Source organism: Triticum urartu, chromosome 7 (assembly GCF_003073215.2).
Source record: "Triticum urartu cultivar G1812 chromosome 7, Tu2.1, whole genome shotgun sequence".
NCBI lineage: Eukaryota > Viridiplantae > Streptophyta > Magnoliopsida > Poales > Poaceae > Triticum > Triticum urartu.
Window position 1 is genome coordinate 87,486,913 of NC_053028.1, and position 20,470 is coordinate 87,507,382.

Sequence of the window (20,470 nt, forward strand, 5' to 3'; positions counted from 1 at the left end):
AATCGTTAAAAAGACACTTGAGGAGGCGGTGGCGGCGGACACAAGTTTGCTGTCCAGAAAAACAATACGGTCGCCCGAGGGCAATGTTGACATTGAGCCCCCGGGCTCCCTGGATGATTCCTCCATGATCTTGATAGAGATTGGAGTTGATGTTTATAAAGGCCCTCATCCGAACATGATGATCGGAGGTAGGGCGTAGTCCTTGGTCGAACCAAGGTGACCAGTCAAGCTGGTGACGAAGATGCCGAAGTCGCAGTTGATCTGCAGGCTTGCCATCAACCTTTTGCCGAACACACGGCGGAACTCTCAATGAAAGCACCAATGTCGGAGTCAAAATCGGCGGATCTCGGGTAGGGGGTCTCGAACTGTGCGTTTAAGGCGGATGGTAACAGGAGGCAGGGGACACAATGTTTTACCCAGGTTCGGGCCCTCTTGATGGAGGTAAAACCCTACGTCCTGCTTGATTAATATTGATGATATGGGTAGTACAAGAGTAGATCTACCACGAGATCGGAGAGGCTAAACCCTAGAAGCTAGCCTATGGTATGATTGTTGTATATGATCTATCGACTAGCCTGGCCTCGGTTTATATAATGCACCAGAGGCCTAGGATAACAAGAGTCCTAGCCGAATACGTCGGTGGGGAGGAGTCCTTGTCTTGATCACCAAGTCTTGTGGAATCTTCCATGTATGCGGCAGCTATCCGAACTGGCCCATGAGTATACGGCCATGGGGGTCCTCAGCCCAATCTAACAGATCGGGAGACGACGTGGTGAGTACCCCCTAGTCCAGGACACCGTCAAGCACATAGAAGCAATTCAAGAGGAAATAGCGGGATTTTTGCTCGACCAGGTCATAGATCCCAAAGGAGAATACATTTAGCCGCTATCGCCCTCATGAACCACTTCTAATTGTCATCGTGCTCCGAAGGCACGAATTAGGCTAATGCCACTGGCTCCGAAGACACCAATTAGGAGAAATTGTATATAGCTACCTAATTGTATACATATATACATGTTTGTATATATGTGTGAATTAATGGTGGTTGTGAGACATTCGATGATATATATATATATATATGATCAGTTCTACTAGAAATTCTATTTATATATATGCATAACGTGTACAATATGTAGCATCGTAAAATACCAGCAAACGAAAAAGAATTAAATGGAAAACACAAAATTAAATGAAAAAGAAATCATAAACCCAAAACCCCCCAACCTTTTAATACCGGTTGGTGTCACCAACCGGTACTAAAGGGCTCCCTGCCCCCGGAGCTGGCTCATGCCACGTGGTTGCCCTTTAGCACTGGTTCGTGCTGAACCGGTACTAAAGGGGGGGACCTTTAGTGCCCACACTTTAGTGCCGGTTACCGAACCGGGACTAAAGGGCCTTACGAACCGGTGCTATTGCCCGGTTCTGCACTAGTGTACATAGACAGAAAAAACCACTTAACCGGACCTGACATACTCAACCTAAATGTCCGTGCTGACTGACACTCCAATATCCAACCCATATGTGGGGCAGATATAGGGACACCCGGACATGCCGCAATAGACCCGACAGGCCGGGCCCATCCAAATCGACTTCAGATTGACCAAGTCCCCCAAATCGACCGCACTCCTCCCGTGTTCGTCCTTCATGTCCCGCGTTTGTACTGCCTCCCTCCTCCACCCTTGCTCCACCTCCACACCGCCACCCCTGTCCTCCATCGAAGATGTCGTCTCGAGTACCATGTCCGCCACCATCGGCATGGATGATGCCTTGGCGGAATTCATGGGGCTCCCGACCGAAGCTGCCAGTTGCAAGCTAGAGAACGTTACCTGAAGGGAGCACCGCCGGAAGCAGTGCGAGTGTGAGGCCATGGGAAGGTAGTAGCGGAGAGTGTCGGTGCGGAGATAGACTTGGGCACATCAGGTCTGGCGAGTGCAATCGATCTGTCTATCGTATCCTCAGGAAGGAAGAACTCGTCGACAAAGCCCGACTTTGTTCCGGAAGGAAGATGCTGACGGTGTAGTACACTTGGGTTGGCCTCTCCAAGGGGAGCTGGGTAGCCTGCCTACCACAGGGCCCAGAAGGCCCACCAAGGAGCTAGCGACATGAAGGAACCCAACGGATAAGATAGACTTCTGGAGACCATCTTAGCCTCCAAGTCAAGATGATGGCGGCCAAGATTGGATCTACCTCTTGTAAAACCCTAGCCCCCCACCGTGTATAAAAGGTGGAGGCTATGGGTCTCTCAATCCCATCTAATCTTGTAGACCTAGACTCTCGGCAGCAAAACGCATCATCCCATTGTAATCCCTTGCACGAGGTATCCCACCAGGAATACAAACACAAAGTAGTACATAGGGTATTACTCCTCTGCGGAGGCCCGGACCTGGGTAAACTGCCAGGGTGGTCTTCGTTCTGGTACTTTCGGCCATGTTCGCCACCCTACTAAGGGTATTGACGAGTTTCTGCTCAGTCAGTTGGCGCACCAGGCATGGGTTATGCTGGTCAGAGAATGAAAACCTAGATCGGAGAATTATACATGCCTGAAGACTCGTGACAGGGCCAGACCTTCATTGTTGGCTCTTTCGAGCTCGAGGTTGACAATCAGGGACTACTCTACGACATGATGCCCCTCCCTCCATCAACTACATCCGCTTCGGGAACATCGAGTTCCTATTCGACGACCACGGCGACAACACGGCAAAAAGAGCTGCGTCGATCTCGACCGATCTCGGGGTGGCTGGACCTTCATCAACTCGTGAGGCCGCACGAACAGGAAGAAGGTTGCTCTGGTATTGAACACTTCAATGGTGAAAGTAGTAACTCCGGCAGTTCTGGAAAGAGCTGAGGGCCTTTTCTCCCCCCCCCCCCGGCGCTGCCGTACATGAAGGAGCCATCGTGATCGGCCGCCTCAACCCTCAACATCCCAAACACGTTTGATGAAATGACCCAAATGTAAAAAAACTTTCTCTGACTTTTCATTCTTTGTCATGAGATTCTACATTATGCAATTGTGATGTGATTGCGTGTATGTTCTTCAAATTTAGTGTATGTAGTGTGGATGATCAAACTTTTTTGGAGTTAACAAATGTTGCATCTCAAAATTTTGCCTCTCAAGAATATGAAACACAAGATGAGACCCTTCTTGACATGGATGATGAGAGTTTACTTGATGCAACTCCAAAGGGACGAAGTGGAAACTACGCTACAAAAGAGGACAAATTGTTATGTGAAGCATGGAAGAAAATGAGTCTTAATTCGGTCGTCGGTGTTGAGCAACCAATGTCAACATATTGGCACTGTATCCATGTGCACTTCAATGCACACAACAATAGTAGCATCCATCGAAAGCAAGCTTTGCTCCAACATCGATGGACAACTACATCATCAGATTGTCAAAAGTGGGTAACTAGCTTGTTACACCTTCAACGTATGAACCAAAGTGGTACAAATGACCAAGATGAGGTGATTGTATGTTCAAATTCAACAATTATTTCTTCATATCTTGTATTCCTAACTTTTGGTCTCACTTGTGGTTTGTAGGTTAAGATTGCTCAAGAATGGTAGAAGGGGCGAGGAAAAAAGGCACAAAGAAGGAAGGCAAACCATTCACTTTGCACAGTTGTGATTCCTAGCTTGAAAATGTAGAGAACTAAAAGAACCGCGAGTAAAACAAAGTTCCTCACAAGAAGAAAAAGTCTGTTGGAGATGCAACACAAGTTGGTGATGATGATGCATGAAGTGGCGAGGATGAAAAAAGAAGCCCCACTCCCAACTCGGTTCCTCCTAAGAAGAGGCCAGATGGAAGAAAGAACAACAAAGATAAGTTGAATAAGGGAGGAGACAATGACGTGAAGGAATGGACGCTATCACGATTATTAAAATATATTGCCGAAGAAAGGAAAACATTGAAGGTTAAAGAAATAGAAGATGGGAGGGCGACTGCCCAGGTGGAGAAGAGGAAGGTGGCCATGGAAGAAAGAATCAAGAGTATTGATATTGAGCAAGAGCAAAAACATGTTCATCGACACAATATCATACGTCGATCTTTGTCACAATCAAGTGTTGGCGATGGGGTCTATGGGAGGCTTCACGATGAGAGGATTAATGGGAGGAGGCACGGGTGGAGGCATGGGAGGATTCATGGGTGCCATGGGAGGCATGGGTGGTGCCATGGGAGGAGGCATGAGTGGTGCAATGAGTGGCAATGAAAACAATGGTGGCAATGGAGAGGAAGCAAGCCATGGAGACAATGCAAGCACTAGTGATGGCAAATGGAGGCAATGACATTTTGACATTTGAGAGGCTACGCATTCATGTTCTATTCACTTCTGTTTGTGGTCGTGGTGCCCAAACTTGCAGTTTGAATTTGAATTTGATTAGTGGATTTAAATTTGAGTTTGATATGTTCTGATTATGTGTGTTGTGTGATCCTGCAAAGTTTTACTTGTGTCATGTTATGGTTTTTGTTTTAATATGTATGCAATTGTTGATTACATAAGAAGAATAATATTTTTTGAGGCACCAAATTTTCATCATCTAGAAAAAAACAGCAGCTGCGGTGCCCAAAAATCTTCTGTCTCCTACCCTAAAACCATTTTTGGGCACCAAACTTTTTCAGCATATGTGGAGATGCTCTAAGAACGCGGGTCGGAGGAACACTCCTATATTTGGGCTCAATAAACCTAGTAGAATAAAACATCTTGGACGGTTGCTCGAAAGTTGTCCGTCTAGTGGTAGGAAGCGAACACCCATGGAAACACACACTTCTATTGGCCCAGTGGCTCGATGCGGCTCAATCCATCGCCGGAGGGGACGTGCTGCTCTAGCTCTGCTTCTCAATCTTTTCATTTGATGAAAGTATAGTTTTCACCCTAAAATCAATCAAGATGGATCCCTACCCCTTGAACTTTGTTGATGCATTTTACGGTTGGGGCTATTTTTCGGGTGTTAACCGGGGTGCATGTATGAGCCGACAACCTACCTGTTGTTGTTTCTCCGTCTGTTAATCATTTGAATCAAGAGTAGAAGGCTGATGATTCCACGCCCTTTTCTTGAGACCTCGAAACATGAGGACAAATTACTTCTCTTAGGAACACATACAAGAAAAAGGATAACGGTAACGCAAGACTCAAAATCTCGTGCTGAAGAGCGTGGAGGTTCGAGTCCTCTTCAAGGCAAATGAGCATTCCCCGTAGAAGTATTCCGGAAATCTGGGCCTGGCGCTCTCCTCTATATTTTGAGGTCCTTAACCATCTCCCTGAGAAAAGTAGACCTATCTATTAAAAAGAAGTGAATTAGCGCCAACAGATTTAGTAATGTGCTAGGAAAAATTGGTACAAGAAGCCGTGGATACACTTCTTGATAGTGGGTCCCGCGGGCAACCGACGAGGGCAAGAATCTTGATGAACCAGATATGTCTTCCACTAACAGATATGCTATTTGCAATTCCATTGATTCTGCTAGTCTAGTAAAATCTGCTGTAGATAGTGGTCTAGTGTTGGGCAGTACACAGGAGGAAATTGACAGGTCTATAAATTCTATTAAAGCAAGAGAACTTGCTCAAGCATTGCTTTATGAAGCTGCTCAGAAAAAGAAGTTAGCTGCTCATGAGAAGGAGCAGTCTTCCAGTGTCGAGTTAAGCTCCTTTCTTTTCCTCTGGCTACTAAGATGTTTCAGTTCGCCAGGTTGTCTCTTGCCTGCTCATGGATTCAGCAGGCAGTTCAAAAGGTTGACCTATTTGGGAATCTCCGGATCTATGCTTATTTTCAAGAGACAACCTGGCGAACTGAAACATCTTAGTAGCCAGAGGAAAAGAAAGCAAAAGCGATTCCTGTAGTAGCGACGAGCGAAATGGGAGCAGCCTAAACCGTGAAAACGGGGTTGTGGGAGAGCAATACAAGCGTTGTGCTGCTAGGCGAATGACTATTCATGATTCCATCACTTTGCAATGAAAAGAGGAATGTTTGTTATGGTAAAACTTCGTTTAAAATGATGTGGTAGAAAGCAACGTGCGACTTGAAGGACATGATTGATTGTGGATTTTGCTATCCATCATTTTTCATAGTAATGAAAATGCTCTTGGTTCGACATAGCCATTATAATAAAGAGTAGGTGAATCAACTTACTAATTAAAAAAATTAGTAGAACTTCCTCTTTGGAATAGAAATTGGCTATTTCTACATAGGGAAAGTCGTGTGCAATGAAAAATGCAAGCACGATTTGGGGAGGGATTTTTCTCTATTGTAACAAGGAAGAATTATCTACTCCATCCGACTAGTTCCGGGTTCGAGTCCCGGGTGATCAGGGTTGATGCTGTGATGCGAAGGGAAGGGGCCACTGAATTCAATTCAATGTCGTAATCCGACCTGGCTTCTCCTATCCGCACTTGGGACAGATTGATACTCGTTTTTTGCTGGATTTGAACTTGCTTAAAAAGAAAGGGCTCAGCTTCCGCAAAAGTGATCGATGGAGAAGCTCAAAAGTCTCGAGGCAATGAAGTAGAAATTGTTATTTCGGTTTTAGTTCTCATATTATTACCCCAAAACTTTCATGTTTCATACAACCAAATTTTATTAAAATATATTGTAAAACATTCCGTCAATGACGTGACGGTATCTAGTAAAAAATAGTAATCACCACCTTCGGCAACGACGTCCATGTAAATAGATGTCATGGCTTACACTAGCAAAGCAACCAGCAGGCAGCATTGGTGCATCCGTCACCGGAATAGCTGCATGCATGCATTCCTCACAGAACGAATACTAAACGCGCATTGTAGTGTCCTCCTACGGCTTGCTTGTTGATTTCTTTCTTAATTTGATCCAAATTCTCTTCTTAGAAGGAAGTAGTATAAATAAAAGACTCGACTGTCAATGCCAGCACCAATTCCAAAGCCTGGCGCTCACTGAATTTCGATGTCATGGCAATGGACAAGCTAGAAGAAACACACTCTGGCCAGCCAGCCATGGCTCCGCGCCGCTTCTTGCTCCTGGCCGTGGCCGCCTCGCTCGGCGCAGCTAGTGCTGCCGCCTCTGTTGACTACACACCGTATGTCCGGGCTTCCGTCTGCTCGGACAGCAACTACACCGACGGCAGCCCGTACGAGGTCCAGCTCGACAACCTTCTCCACGACCTCCGGGACGGCGCAATTGGGAATGGCGGCTTCTTCCAGACCGACAAAGGCCACTGGCCAACCCATGTATACGGCCAGGCCATGTGCTACGTCGACTGCGACTGGTCAATGTGTGAGCTCTGCCTGCAGGTGGCGCCGTCCTACGTGATGACCAAAGGATGCCCGAACAACAAAAGGGGCGCCATCATGTACGACTGCTGCTACCAACGCTACTCAGACGAGCAATTCTTCGACCACGGCGACTTCTTCGAACATGGGATGAGCGCACAAGGTGGGAGCAACGGCGACGACGCGGTCTCCATGAACCAGACGATGTGGGAGCTGGTGACCGGGCTCATAGCGGAGGCTGCGGGGTCGCCGCGGCGGATCGCCAACGGGAGCCAGACGTACGTGGACTCGAGAGGTAACTCCCAGGTGATGTACGGCCTGGTGCAGTGCGCCCTAGGCTTTTCGCCGAGCGAGTGCACCAACTGTCTTAACACCACACTGGCGAGCATGCCCGGAACCGCCACCACCGCTAAGTTCAGGAGGTACGGCTGCTACATCACCCACGCGCCCGATCCCATCGACGTCTCCACGCCTCGTCCGCAATCTGCAGGTAAGGTCCTTGTTCAAAATGTACCTTGTACGGTAATCTTCACAGACGCCTTCATGCATTTTCGTTGAGCTCTTTTCGTTTGTGCATTGATCAGGAGGTCCGCGCCGCCCAAACCGACGGCTCGTCGTGGCGGTGTGCGCCGCTTCGGGTTCCGTCTTCATGTTGATCTGCATCAGCATCTCGGTACGGCTCCTTTTGCGCCGTCTAGAGAGAAGAACTCATTCTCCCAGGGTAGCGTCTAACGAAGCCGATGAGGCCATGGAACACGAGTTCAGGCAAGGGACCGGGCCCAGGCGATTCTGCTACAGCGAGCTGGCAGCTGCCACGGACAACTTCTCGGACGCCAAGAAGCTCGGAGAAGGCGGGTTCGGCCCAGTGTACAGAGGGTTCCTGAAGGACCTGAGGATGGAGGTGGCTATCAAGAGAGTGTCCAAGGGCTCTAGGCAAGGGAGGAAGGAGTACGCCTCCGAGGTGAGGGTAATAAGCCGGCTTCGGCACCGCAACCTCGTGCAGATCATTGGCTGGTGCCACGCCGGCCGCGAGCTCCTCCTAGTCTACGAGCTAATGCAAAATGGCAGCCTCGATCTTCACCTTTACAGTGCGGACAATGTACTATGGTGGCCAGTCAGGTCAGGTGACCTTCCTCCTGATGGTATAATTGTTCGAAGTATAGTGTAAAAAACGTTTTTATATTTTGGGATGGAGGGAGTAGTACTTAATGGTTATTATGGTTCAGGCATAGGATCGTGCTGGGGATCGGCTCTGCGCTTCTCTACCTGCACCAAGACTGGGAGCAGTGCGTCCTGCACAGGGACATCAAGACGAGCAATGTGATGCTGGACGCGTCGTTCAACGCCAAGCTCGGCGACTTCGGGCTCGCCAGGCTCGTCGACCACGACAGAGGGGCGCACACGACGGAGCTCGCCGGCACGCTGGGGTACATGGACCCCGAGTGCACCATCACCGGCAGAGCCAGCACCGAGTCGGATGTCTACAGCTTCGGTGTCGTCTTGCTCGAGATCGCGTGCGGACGGAGGCCTACCACGGCTCGACCGGACGGCACGCTCATCCACCTGGCACAGCGGGTGTCAGAGCTGCATGGGCAAGGGAGGATACTTGACGCGGCCGACCCACGGCTGGATGGCAACTTCGATCTCCAAGAGATGGAGTGCGTGCTGGTAGTCGGCCTCTGGTGCGCGTGCCATGATCAGAGCCTAAGGCCGTCCATAAGGCAGGCCGTCAATGTGCTACGACTGGAGGCGCCGCTCCCCGAGAGGATGCCGCCGGTTGGCCAAGCGGCCGGCCCTCTTCTCATGCCGGACTCCGATAGTACGGGTCACAGCTCCAGCTCCACTCAGCAGCTAATATGATGGATGTTACTGTGTGCTCGGTTGCATTTGCAATCACACGCTCGCTTCAGTTTGGGCAGTTTGGATGTTGTACAAAAGAAAGGACAGAGCCACGGAGACGGCAGACTTGTGTTAGCCCGCACAAGCATCTGTCTTTCCTTTTTTGTAGTACAGACATCTTTGAGTCATCGTTCGTTCCCCCCGAGCAACCTCCGGAACACAAACAAGATGAGCGTGGTTTTCATTGGTCCGGATCAGACAAAACAACAGGGGTCAAGTGCAAGGTCAATTTAGATTTGGTTTGTCGTCCTTTTGAGCAGGGAGGACTCGACGTGCTCAACACTACTAAATTCACAAGAGGGATCTGCCTAAGATGGCTTTGGTTCGAGTGAACGGAACGCTCAAAGATGTGGGTTAGTTTGGGCAACCCATGTGACGAACATAATCTTAACCTCTTCTATGCTTCAACAACTATCACATTGGGAATGGTGCGAAGACGCCATTTTTTGGATGCGCCATGGATCAATAACCGGAAGACAAGGACATTGTGCCCATCATTTTTGAGGCACCATCGAGGAAAAGTTGGAAAATAAAGGAGGCTCTTTCCGATGAGGCTTGGGTGTCCAAGGTCAAGTTGTCAGCGAACTTCACCTTCAAGCACATTCACCAATTTGTGACCCTCTCGACAACCATCCATGGCTTTTAACTTGACGCTCATGCCGAGGCCGAGATTGAAAGCACAGAGACGATGGGTATTAATCCGCAGTTTCCGCTTACGCGGCCCAATTCATGGGCACCTTCTACTCCCCCATGGAGCATGCAGTGTGGAAATCTTGGGCCCTCCTGAAAGTAAAATTATTCGTTTGGTTGGCCACTCAAGATAGGCTTTGGACTGTGGATAGGTTGGCCGAGCGTGGCTGACCGAATTGTGGGCTTTGCCCTATGTGCAAGCGAGAGCAAGTATACAGGGCGCATATTTCTTCAAGTGTCACTTCACTAAACCGCTTTGGATCTTGGTTAAGGATTGACTTCATTTAGTGAGCATCGACACCAACAATTGGCATCTCGAGAGGTCCGTCAAGGACTGGTAGGTCAAGTAGTCGAACTCTTCCAACCTCGATAGGAAGGCAATGACTTCCATCACCACGCTTGTGTGTTGGACTATTTGGAACGAAAGAAATGCACAGGTTTTTCACAACAAGAGTGCACCGCCGCTGATTTTGATATGCGCCTTAAAAGATGAAGCTTGGCTGTGCGTGATCGCGGGCGCAAAGAAATTAGGTGCCATCTTATCAGGATAGTAATCCCATTGTTTGTTGGGTCTTGTAACTTTGAAGTGTTATCTCTCGCTTAGAGCATCTACAAACCAAGCCCATATATCCTCCTCAAATGTTCGGGCGGCATACCCAATCACTATGCAGATAGAAAAAACCACCCAACCGGACATGTCATACACAGCCAAAATGTTCGGGCTAACCGACACCCCCATACCAAACCCATATGTGGGACGGATATAGGGACGCCCGGATGCTCCGCCACATCGGACCCGACAGGCCAGGCCCATCCCTAATCGACTTCAGATTGACCAAGTCCAGCAAATCGACTGCACCCCTCGCGCGTTTATCCTCCATTTCCCGCGTCTACGCCGCTTCCCTCCTCCACCCTTGCTTCACCTTTGCACTGCTGCACCTGTCTGCCATCGTACATGTTACCGCTGAGCACCTTGTCCGCCACCATGGGCATGTATGATGCCTTGGCGCAATTTGTGGGGCTCCCAGACATAGCTATGGTTGCAAGACAGAGAACGCCACCTGAAGGGAGCGCCGCCAGAAGCAGCACGAGCGTGAAGCTACGAGGAAGGTAGTAGTGGAGAGAGCTGGTGCGGAGATGGCCGCTGAAGAGATGGACTTGGGTGTGTTAGGTCTGGTGACTCAATCAATCTGTCCGTCATTGCCGCAAGAAGGAAGAACTCATCGACAAAGCCCGACTCTATTTTGGCCTCCTAGTGACCGGGCATCTTAGATAGCTTTACGAAAGACACTTACGATGTAGTACACCAGGGGTGGCCTCTCCAAGGGGAGCCTGGCAGCAGGTTTACCACGGGGCCCATAAGGCCCACCAAGGACCTAGCGACATGAAGCAGGAGCCCGGAGGATCGGATAGATTTCTGGATACCATCTTGCTCCCCAGTTTAAGATGATGGCGTCCAAGATTGGATCTAACTCTTGTAAAAACTCTAGTCTCCACCGTGCATATAAAGTGGAGACTACAGAGCTCTCAATACTATCTACTCTTGTAGACCTAGACTCTCGGTAGCAAAACACATCTCCCCATTGTAATCTCTCACACAAGATATCCCATCGTGAATACAAACACAAAGCAGGACATAGGGTGTTACTCCTCACCAGAGGCGCTAACCTGGATAAACTGTGCGCGCGGTCTTTGTTCTGGTACTTGCGGGCGTGTTCGCCACCCTACTGAGGGTACTGACGAGTTTCCGCTCCTTCAGTTGGCGCGCCAGGCACGGGCTACGCTGGTCGTAGAACGAACCCATACTAGAGAATTATACATGCCCGATGACTTCGTGCTGAGCCAGACCTTCATATTCTGCTCTTTTGAGCTCGAGGTTGATGATCAGGAACTGCTCTACGACGTGATGCCCCTCCCTCCATCAACTATATCCGCTTCGGGAACATCGAGTTCCTGTTATTTGATGATCATGGCGACACCACGGCCACCAGTGGCGAAAAGAGTAGCGTCGATCTCGACCGATCTTAGGGTGTCTGGACCTTCGTCAACCCGCCAGCCCGCGTGAACAGGAAGAAGGTTGCTCTTCTATTGAACCCTTCAATGGAGAAAGTAGCAACTCCGGCAGCTCTGGAAACATATGAGGGCCTCTTCCTCTACCACACCACTATCGCATAGAGGAGACATCATGACCGGTCGCATCAACCCCCTACATCCCCAATATGTTCGATGAAATGACGCAAAGGTAAAAAAACTTTCTCTGAATTTTTCATTCTTTGTCATGTGATTCTACATTACGCAATTATGATGCGATGTGCATGTATGTTTTTTAAATTTGGTATATGTAGTGTGGATGATCAAACTTTTTTGAAGTTCACAAATGTTGCATCTCAATATTTTACATCTCAAGAATATGAAAAACAAGATGACCCCCTTCTTGACATGGATGATGAGAGTTTTCTTGATGCAACTCCAAAGGAAGAAGTGGAAACTACACTACCAAAGAGGATAAATTGTTATGTGAAGCATGGAAGAAAATGAATCTTGATCCAGTCATCGGTGTTGAGCAACCAATGTCAACGTATTGGCACTATATCCATGAGTACTTCAATGCACACAACACTAGTGCCTTCCATCAAAAGCAAGCTTCGATCTGACATCGATGGTCAACTACATCATCAGATTGTCAAAAGTGGGCGGCTAGCTTGGCACAGCTTCAATGTATGAACCAAAGTGGTATAAATGTCCAAGATAAGGTGATTGCTTCTTCAAATTCAACAATTATTTCTTCATCTCTTGTATTCCCAACTTCTTCTCTCACTTGTGGTATGTAGGTGAAGATGCTCAAGAACTGTAGAAGGGGCGACGAAAAAAGGCACAAAAAAGGAAGGCAAACCATTCACTTTGCACAGTCGTTATTCATAGCTTGAAAATGAGGAGAAGTGGAAGAACTACGAGTAAAACAAAGTTCCTCACAAGAAGGAAAAATCGATTGGAGATGCAACACAAGTTGGTCATGATGATGCATCAAGTGGCATGGAAAAAGAATACCCACTCCCAACTCGGTTGCTCCTAAGAAGAGGCATTAGCACAAGATCTATGTGCAACTGATGAGAAATATTGGGACCAATAACATTGAACTTTTTTTTGTTAAAGAGAACAAGCAACCACACATGGTGTAAGATGAGTACCAATCAAATACTAGCTACATCAAATTGGTGACTGGCTACTCAGTAGCGGTACTGAGGATAAAGAAAAGGATTATGTAATATCTTACTAAAAAGAGTAGCAGTACTTGGTATCGAAACAATTAAATACTAGTGATTTGTGCGTGCTTTGCACGTGAGGTATTAGTGCACCACAACAAGCCACAATATTTACATATGCATAATGAAAAACGCAGAGTTGTTCCTGATGATAGCTGAATTAATTTTAAGAAAGTAATTGTACCCACATAGTGCAGTGTACATGATACATTAAATGTATGGACCTTAAGAACAAAATTTCATGAGCATGCATAGTTAGTCCAGGATGCCCCATAAAAATAGCTAGTGTTCTGATATTTGGTAGAAACTATCTGAATGCTACATAGAATTCAAGAAGTGGTTGATAACAAGTCTTTCACCTTGGAAAAAGAAATTCACAAGGTAATCTCATAAATGACAACACTTGTATGCAAGAGGAAGAAAAACTACTAGAGCAAAAGAATGCATGAAGAGTCTAGGATAGAGGAGTGTCCGGACAGAAGTAGAAGGGGCAACTACACCCCATATTATAATGTGTTTACAACAGATTTTTTATTCATTCGTTGGAAACTTCTAGATACTAGTACACATGTCACAATCTAATGAATGAATAGGAAATTGAACAATCATCAATGTTGGGATTTGCCACCTCTCTGCCATCGGATCTAGTTCATTCAACGATCCATATTCAAAATTATTCCTACACTATATAGGAGTATAGATATCTGATGTCACACGAAGAATAAAAAGGCGGGGTTGCATTACTTAGATATTATAATCATGGTGGGATAAGACAAACTTTTTTATAAGTTTTCTTGAGCCGTTTGGGGGCATTTTTTTAATCAAGCCTCTCCAAACAAATTCCTTCACAAAGTGATCGAAGGCTGGGGGGCAGTGCCCCCCCCCCCCCCCCGCCCCCCCCCCCCCCCCCCCCCCCCCCTCAAGTTTCAACATAGGTCTACTATTAGTGCAGTTTGATACCGCCGTTGTGTATTTCCAAGACAACATCCTATACTTGTGAGTGACCCAACACATACAAGTTGTCGTGCCGGAAATATGACGAAGCTGTGTCGTGGCGAGCGCCTACCAGATCAACTTGCAGCCACCTCTTTGGTTTCATGTTTCCATTTTCAGGCGGGAGTGGGAGTATCCCATGCTTGCCAACAATCTTTGATCCTTCACCGGCTTTGAGGAGCATGTTTTGTTGGCTGGACCTTGAGTCCTTGTAGCCCGTTGCAGCGGTCGTGTCGAACAGCACCGCCACGCTCGCAGGGACAGGCACGTGCACATGGGGAGGGACCGAGTGGACGACAAGTGCTCGTGAGGAAATTAAAGCTGGTGAAAGCTGGTCTTACCTCCTGCGTCGGCCGCTCTAGGCGTGGAGATGGACGGAACTCATGAACTGCAACATCGCCTAGTTTGGCTTGGGCCCTATTTGTTTGTGCTTTTGCTTCTTCTTTTGCAGTTTTTTCACTTTGATCAAAAAGCCATAAAAGCTTCTAAATAAATGTTTTAGAGCTTTCATGGCTTTTGAAGCAAAATATTGGTATATTGATTCATCAGAAGTCATAAAAGCTCAAATAAATTATAGCTTTTTGTCAAAGTAGAAAAGCTGCAAAAGCAGAAGCAAAGTCCAAACAAACAGAGCCTTAAGCACCTATCAGATTCTCGCACAATCTTCTTCAAGTTCTTCTCTGCCTAGACCTGTGCATATATATATATATTGTTATTCATCACCCAGGGTGTAGAATAAGTTATTCTTCACCCGAGGTAATCTTACGATCGCTTCATAAACAAATTACGTTTGGAATACAAATAGTTACATTCATATTGATTCACTACATAAAATTTGGTATAAGAAAACAAAAAAATAGGTTATAAGACCAAAAATATTGCATTTTTATGTATGTTTTTACGTTCGTAACTTTACATAACATAAAATATTTTTTATGGCGAGTATATTTTTTTACATTCTCTTTTTACGTATAAAATAGGACAAAATTTACGAAACCTAAAAATACGGTGCATTAACGTAAAAATAGAGAGGGGGTGAAGAATAACTATTCCTCACCTAGGGTGACGAATAGCGCGACCCGATATATATATATATATATATATATATATATATATATATATATATATATATAGGAAGAGGATTTTCGATCATAGCTTGCCCTAGAAATAGCTATCAGTACCGTTGGCTGTGGTTTGTGATTCCTACTACCTGTGTGCTGTAGTACAGTTTGAAGCCCATGTGCTCTGAGATTTAGCTTTGTTGGCAGGCCGGTTCTGGCTACTTTATGCCTAATTGGCTGACGAAAAGCCTATCTAGGCGCGTGCGTACGAAAGGGTGGCCACCAGTAGCATTGTGTATATCAGGTTCCAACTACTGGGCAACACTTCGTGCAGGTTGTTATGTGTACGGCGCGCCGTTACGTCCCGTTTTTCTCGCACGTGACGCCCACCACGAGACGGGCGCAGGTTCGGTCTGAAATCCGTGACGGGTCCATGCATATGCCCGGAAGGAACCTATGTGAGCGACGTGTTGAACCTGCTAGCTGCTACACTATGTATACGTACACATGAGTGTCTTCTCGCGTGCAGCACGTCCACGTCGCTCGCATGTTGCGCAACACATGTGGTCTGCCATCGTACGGCTCATGTGATATAGTCTTGTTGGTTTGAAAAAGTCGTACGTGTGTGTAATGGAGCTGTACTTGTCACACGCCTGTACGTATCAATCCTGCTGTGGCTTCAGTTTCATGAGATTGGGTTGGTCTTTGAATGCATGTACACAGTTTCACGACCTGCCGTAGTAATGCATGCCCATTTAGGCTGGTGAGCGAGCACTTAAGACGCGTGCGTACAGGCCTGTGCGAGTGTCAGTTGACTCGTCCGGCGACGCAATTAAAAGCCATCTGTAAACTTTGTTTGTATAATATGCTCTCACGACCTCCCCTGTCGAGCGGTGCAGCCATCATACTAGTTCCGCGCGTACGGAAGTATGAGCCGGGATCCTTCAGGCTTCATGGTGCCGAGCGCGCACGGCGCCGGTGTTGATCCCCTCCTCCGGGCTGAATGGATCCCGGACGGCAACGGAGGCGGCATTACGAGGTGGAAGGTAAGCTTTCATCCATGCCCTCCCCGGCGCTCCGGCTGACGTACATTAAGCTCTTGTGTTTTGACGCCACTTCTCCGCTAAGGATGCACCGCCGGACACCTTGATTCCATGCACCGCGAAGCAGATAAAAGACATGGGCACAGGGATCATTGACGCGTCGAACTATCTCACTGCAACGGGCGTGGAGGTGACTACGGTGAGTATTGAATCCTATATCACCAAAGGTAACTAGACATATGTCTAACTCTTTCGCTAATTGCAGGTCAGGCTGCTAGGAAAAATGGTGAATAAGCAAGTGTCTGATAACTCCGTCTTCTTCACCCTGGCCGACGGGACGGGTTGCGTCAAGGCACGCGTCTGGTGAGTGTGTACAGCAAGAACAGCTTGTCCCCCCTCCCCCCCCCCCCCCCAGTTCACCCATGTCTGGCACTTTGTTAGCCTGACCAACATATCTGCCTCTTTTCAGGTTCGAGAACGACATCGATGTCATGTGTTCAGCGAGCATCAGGTAACCAAAACAGCGAGTGTGATTGTGGGCTAATTCTCTATGGATCCAAAAACATGCAGATTGATTAAGTTTGTGGATGTCATTGTTCGTGCCTTTCTATCAAACCAAAAGTGATGGCGTGTACGTCAAATTAACCGGTCGCTTGCGTGCCGAGCTCGGCCTGCCCGTAGTTGCAGCCTATTCATTGAGGTTAGCATGACTTGTAAGTTGTTATGGTAGTGCTATCATATTGAAACCATGTGTTCGTGATTATTAACCCCGCTTCAGTGTGGTGACAAATTTCAACGATATCACTCATCATTTCCTGGACTGCATCTATGTTCATCTGATGATGCGAAGCGACCATGCTAAACGCGTCGTGCACTCTCTTGCTCTCGTCCCATTTGCCGCATCTGCACCGCTGGCTAGCACTGCACGCCGTGTCCCAGAGGTTGATTAAAATCAGATCAAATCGTGTAGTGTGTGTAGAGTCCAGAGTAGCAGGTTGCTCACCATTCTTTTTTGTGATCCATGCCAGCGTCGTCTGAGTGTGAAGGCCGAGGAAGAAAATCTCACTGATATGATAATGGGATTTCTGGACCAGCCGGGGATCGGGTATGAAATCATCACAAAACGGCACGTGTTAAATCACATAAGAAACAGACATTTTCAGTGTTCTGAATTTTTTTTATTTTTTTGCAATGGCTATTTATCAGCGCACTCGAGCATGGAGTTAGTGTGAACCTGGTGGTGGAACGTCTTGGTATACCAGAATCAGAAGCAAGGTGAGTTTAGTCCGGCATGTTATATTGTGTGCTAATTTTATCACACTGCCTAGCTGACAAAACAATAGTAGTTGTGTGCATTCTTATTGATACTTCTAAAATCACTTGGCAAATGACGACAACCGTGCATTCTTATCGATACAGATCGATGCTCGACAAGCTTGCTGATCTCGGATGCGTGTTCCAGACAATTGACGATGACCACTTCAAATCTTGTGCTGAATAGTATGTCATTCAGTTGTACAATGCTGTCATTCTGAATCGTCGCTTTGAACCAGTTCAAGAAGGCATTGCCCGAATACCTTGTCTTTCTATTAATACATCAGGCATGACCCTACAAATGGACTATGCTTCAGACACGACGGCTTAATTTAGTTTAGATAGAAAAGATACACATCAAGTTCACTCGCCAGCCTCTTTTAGTTCACACGAGGGTTAAGTCTGAGTGCTTGAATGCCGTCAAAAACACTAGTAACTAGGGTGGTGAGGTCAACATCCATATAGGTGTTGAATAAATTCAGTACAAAAAAACTAGCCGATGTTCATGAAAAGTACTGAAACTCTACTCCTTTTGGCACCGATCGAAGGGCTTCGGCAGCTGGATGGGGTTGTCCTTCATACCAAGCACTTCAAACAGCAAGATCATCTTTGTATTGTCAATGTCGCCACCGATCTGCAGAAATACCGAGTAAACATGTGTTAACCCCCCTACACCTTTATTATTATCACCTCTCCAATTCCTTACTCACCGAAGACAATTCGCGTTGCATTTTAGTCCCCATCCATTGCCTTGCAAAGTGCAAAGCGAATATCCCACTCGATTCCTGATTAATACACAAAATGACATATGTTGTCATCCGGTAATCTCATTGAACAGAGTATTCTGTAAACAAGTATTGTCATCTTACCTCTTGCATACCCAAGGTCCTGTGACATTCCTAGGGAACCAGTTGTACCAGCCTGCTGTCTTTGGCTTCCAGCCGTCGAACTAAGCATCAATGCATTTGATTATGGCAGCCAAAAGCTCGTCCGCCAACCGGCCATGCTCCCCTTGTAGCTCATCTATTGGCTTGTCGCCATTGCTCATCATCGGGTCCAGTATTGTAGTTCGCCTTCTCTGGAAGTCGAAGAAGTATGTCGCCCAGGAGTGGTTGTGATGGATGAGCAGAACAAACTAAAACAGGGAAACAAACCATGTTACAATATATAGATCATCCCTCGTCTTCAAGTAGAATGCTTATAATCGCCAATGGAAAATCTGAAGACATGTACCATCGTGCATAGATGAACAGCATGCGCCAACTGGTCGCCCACAAAAAGATCTCTTATATAATCCTCATCGACGTACCCCCCATCCCTGAACACATGATTCTACACACATAAAATCGGATACAGAAATGTCAGAGAGCCCCGTATCTATCATTACTAATTGATTGCCTGATACGAAGGCACGACACTTCAAAAAGGAACAACCCTTACCACAAAATCAGGTTCCAGGAAATGACGCCAGCAAGACTCTCCATACTTTGCTGCAAAGTCAATGTCAAGCTGCTGAAACCTTCTCATGAATATGTTCATCATCTCGAAGCTGACTACTCCATCGACCACCAGCTCTTTCTGTATTTCAATCGCGGTAAATTCAATGTAGTTGGCAAGGCAGAGATGATCCAATTGCTGCAAAAAGAAAAAAAGCATAATACCTAAATTAAATGCTTTCCCTAAAAATTTAACATAAAAGCAATAAAAAAGGGCTTCTGATCCATGTGGATCATACTTTTTAACTATCTCCCCTGCCAAGCTCATAAATTTCAAATACAAATGGCATATATCTGCCGGCGCGCGTTCTGGCAGTTTGTACTCCATGACGAATGGGGAACTGGCCAATGGACCTGGAACGACCTTCCTCTTTGGTCTCGGCGCCGACCGAGAGCTTGTCTCGGTCAATGTCACGTTTAGATTAACTGTAGACACAGCAAGCTCCTCGCGGATATCAAGCTCTGCGATCATTATATTTTTGGTCCTGGTTACTGGCGACAGAGAGGGAGTGCTCGCAATTGGGATCAGGCGTGCTTGGCCTGATCTTGGGACGCCGATCGGTGGCGCAACCCTGATAGGTGCCATCGGTGTCTCTGCACAAGCCAGCTGATCTGTTCGACGATAAGAAAGGGTTAGCATAATTAGTACCAGGATAATCACAGTCAACACAATATGGAAAAAAATTGTGCTGAAAATTAACACCTTCCGCTCCGATGGCTGCTGTGAACTCCGCTAGTAAAGGACCACGCCGCACGACATGATTCGTTTGGTTTTGTCTGTCCCCCCTTGGTGATATTGGCCTGCCCGGAACATTGATTGTGTTGTGCTGTGGCGGGTCGTCTATGCGAAGGTCAAACTATGGGCAACCATCGATATCATTGTGTGTGTCCGTCTCATGCTGCACGCCATTGTACGCTTGGTTTAGCCGGTCCCTCATTGCTGGCAATGTCCTGTTTTGTGTATGGACTGACATGGCCTGCGGCGGGGCATCTTTTTCAAGGTCAAATGACGAGCAGACATTGAAAACGTCATGTGCGTCCACCTCGGTAATACGCAAGTTTCGTCCCCCCTCGGCATCCATTGGCCCTGGCTGTTCACAGTGCACTGGGTAGCTGTCCTCAAGAGCCTGTGAGATGACCAATTCTCTTCCGTCAGATGCATCTATCTCCTCTATGTGTGTGATTGGCTGCGCGGCGGTGGTGCTACATCCGGCCCCAATATCTCTTTCGGCCTCCTCTACGAGCTTTCCAAGAGGCGTCCACCCTCTCTCAGAGTCGCTGTCATCCTCCACAGCCTCCACGTTTCTCATTCTTTTTCTGTGAGATGTCTTCTTTATCCTTTTTGGCGTCGCTTCCGAACCATTTCGTGATGGCTGAAGCGGCGATGCTCCTTGAGCACCATGTGACATCCTTGGGGCGGGGCTTATCATACATGGAGATGCTGCGTTTTGCTTATCTGAAACATCTGAAA

The 20,470-nt window shown here is 47.2% G+C and overlaps 2 protein-coding genes across 2 annotated transcripts; both read left to right on the forward strand.

Moving 5' to 3' along the window:
* The first annotated feature begins 6,964 nt into the window (after window positions 1-6,964).
* LOC125518957 (L-type lectin-domain containing receptor kinase IX.1-like) lies at window positions 6,965-9,100 on the forward strand. The gene is made up of 3 exons (XM_048683839.1): window positions 6,965-7,730; window positions 7,825-8,359; window positions 8,467-9,100. Exons 1-3 carry the CDS (start codon window positions 6,965-6,967, stop codon window positions 9,098-9,100), a joined length of 1,935 nt encoding a protein of 644 aa, XP_048539796.1.
* A 6,930-nt stretch (window positions 9,101-16,030) lies between these two features.
* On the forward strand, window positions 16,031-16,973 carry LOC125525567 (replication protein A 32 kDa subunit B-like). Its single transcript, XM_048690572.1, has 4 exons — window positions 16,031-16,192; window positions 16,275-16,388; window positions 16,455-16,552; window positions 16,659-16,973. The coding sequence occupies exons 1-4, from the start codon at window positions 16,076-16,078 to the stop codon at window positions 16,702-16,704; spliced, it is 375 nt and encodes a 124-aa protein (XP_048546529.1). The 5' UTR covers window positions 16,031-16,075; the 3' UTR covers window positions 16,705-16,973.
* The last annotated feature ends 3,497 nt before the right edge of the window (window positions 16,974-20,470 follow it).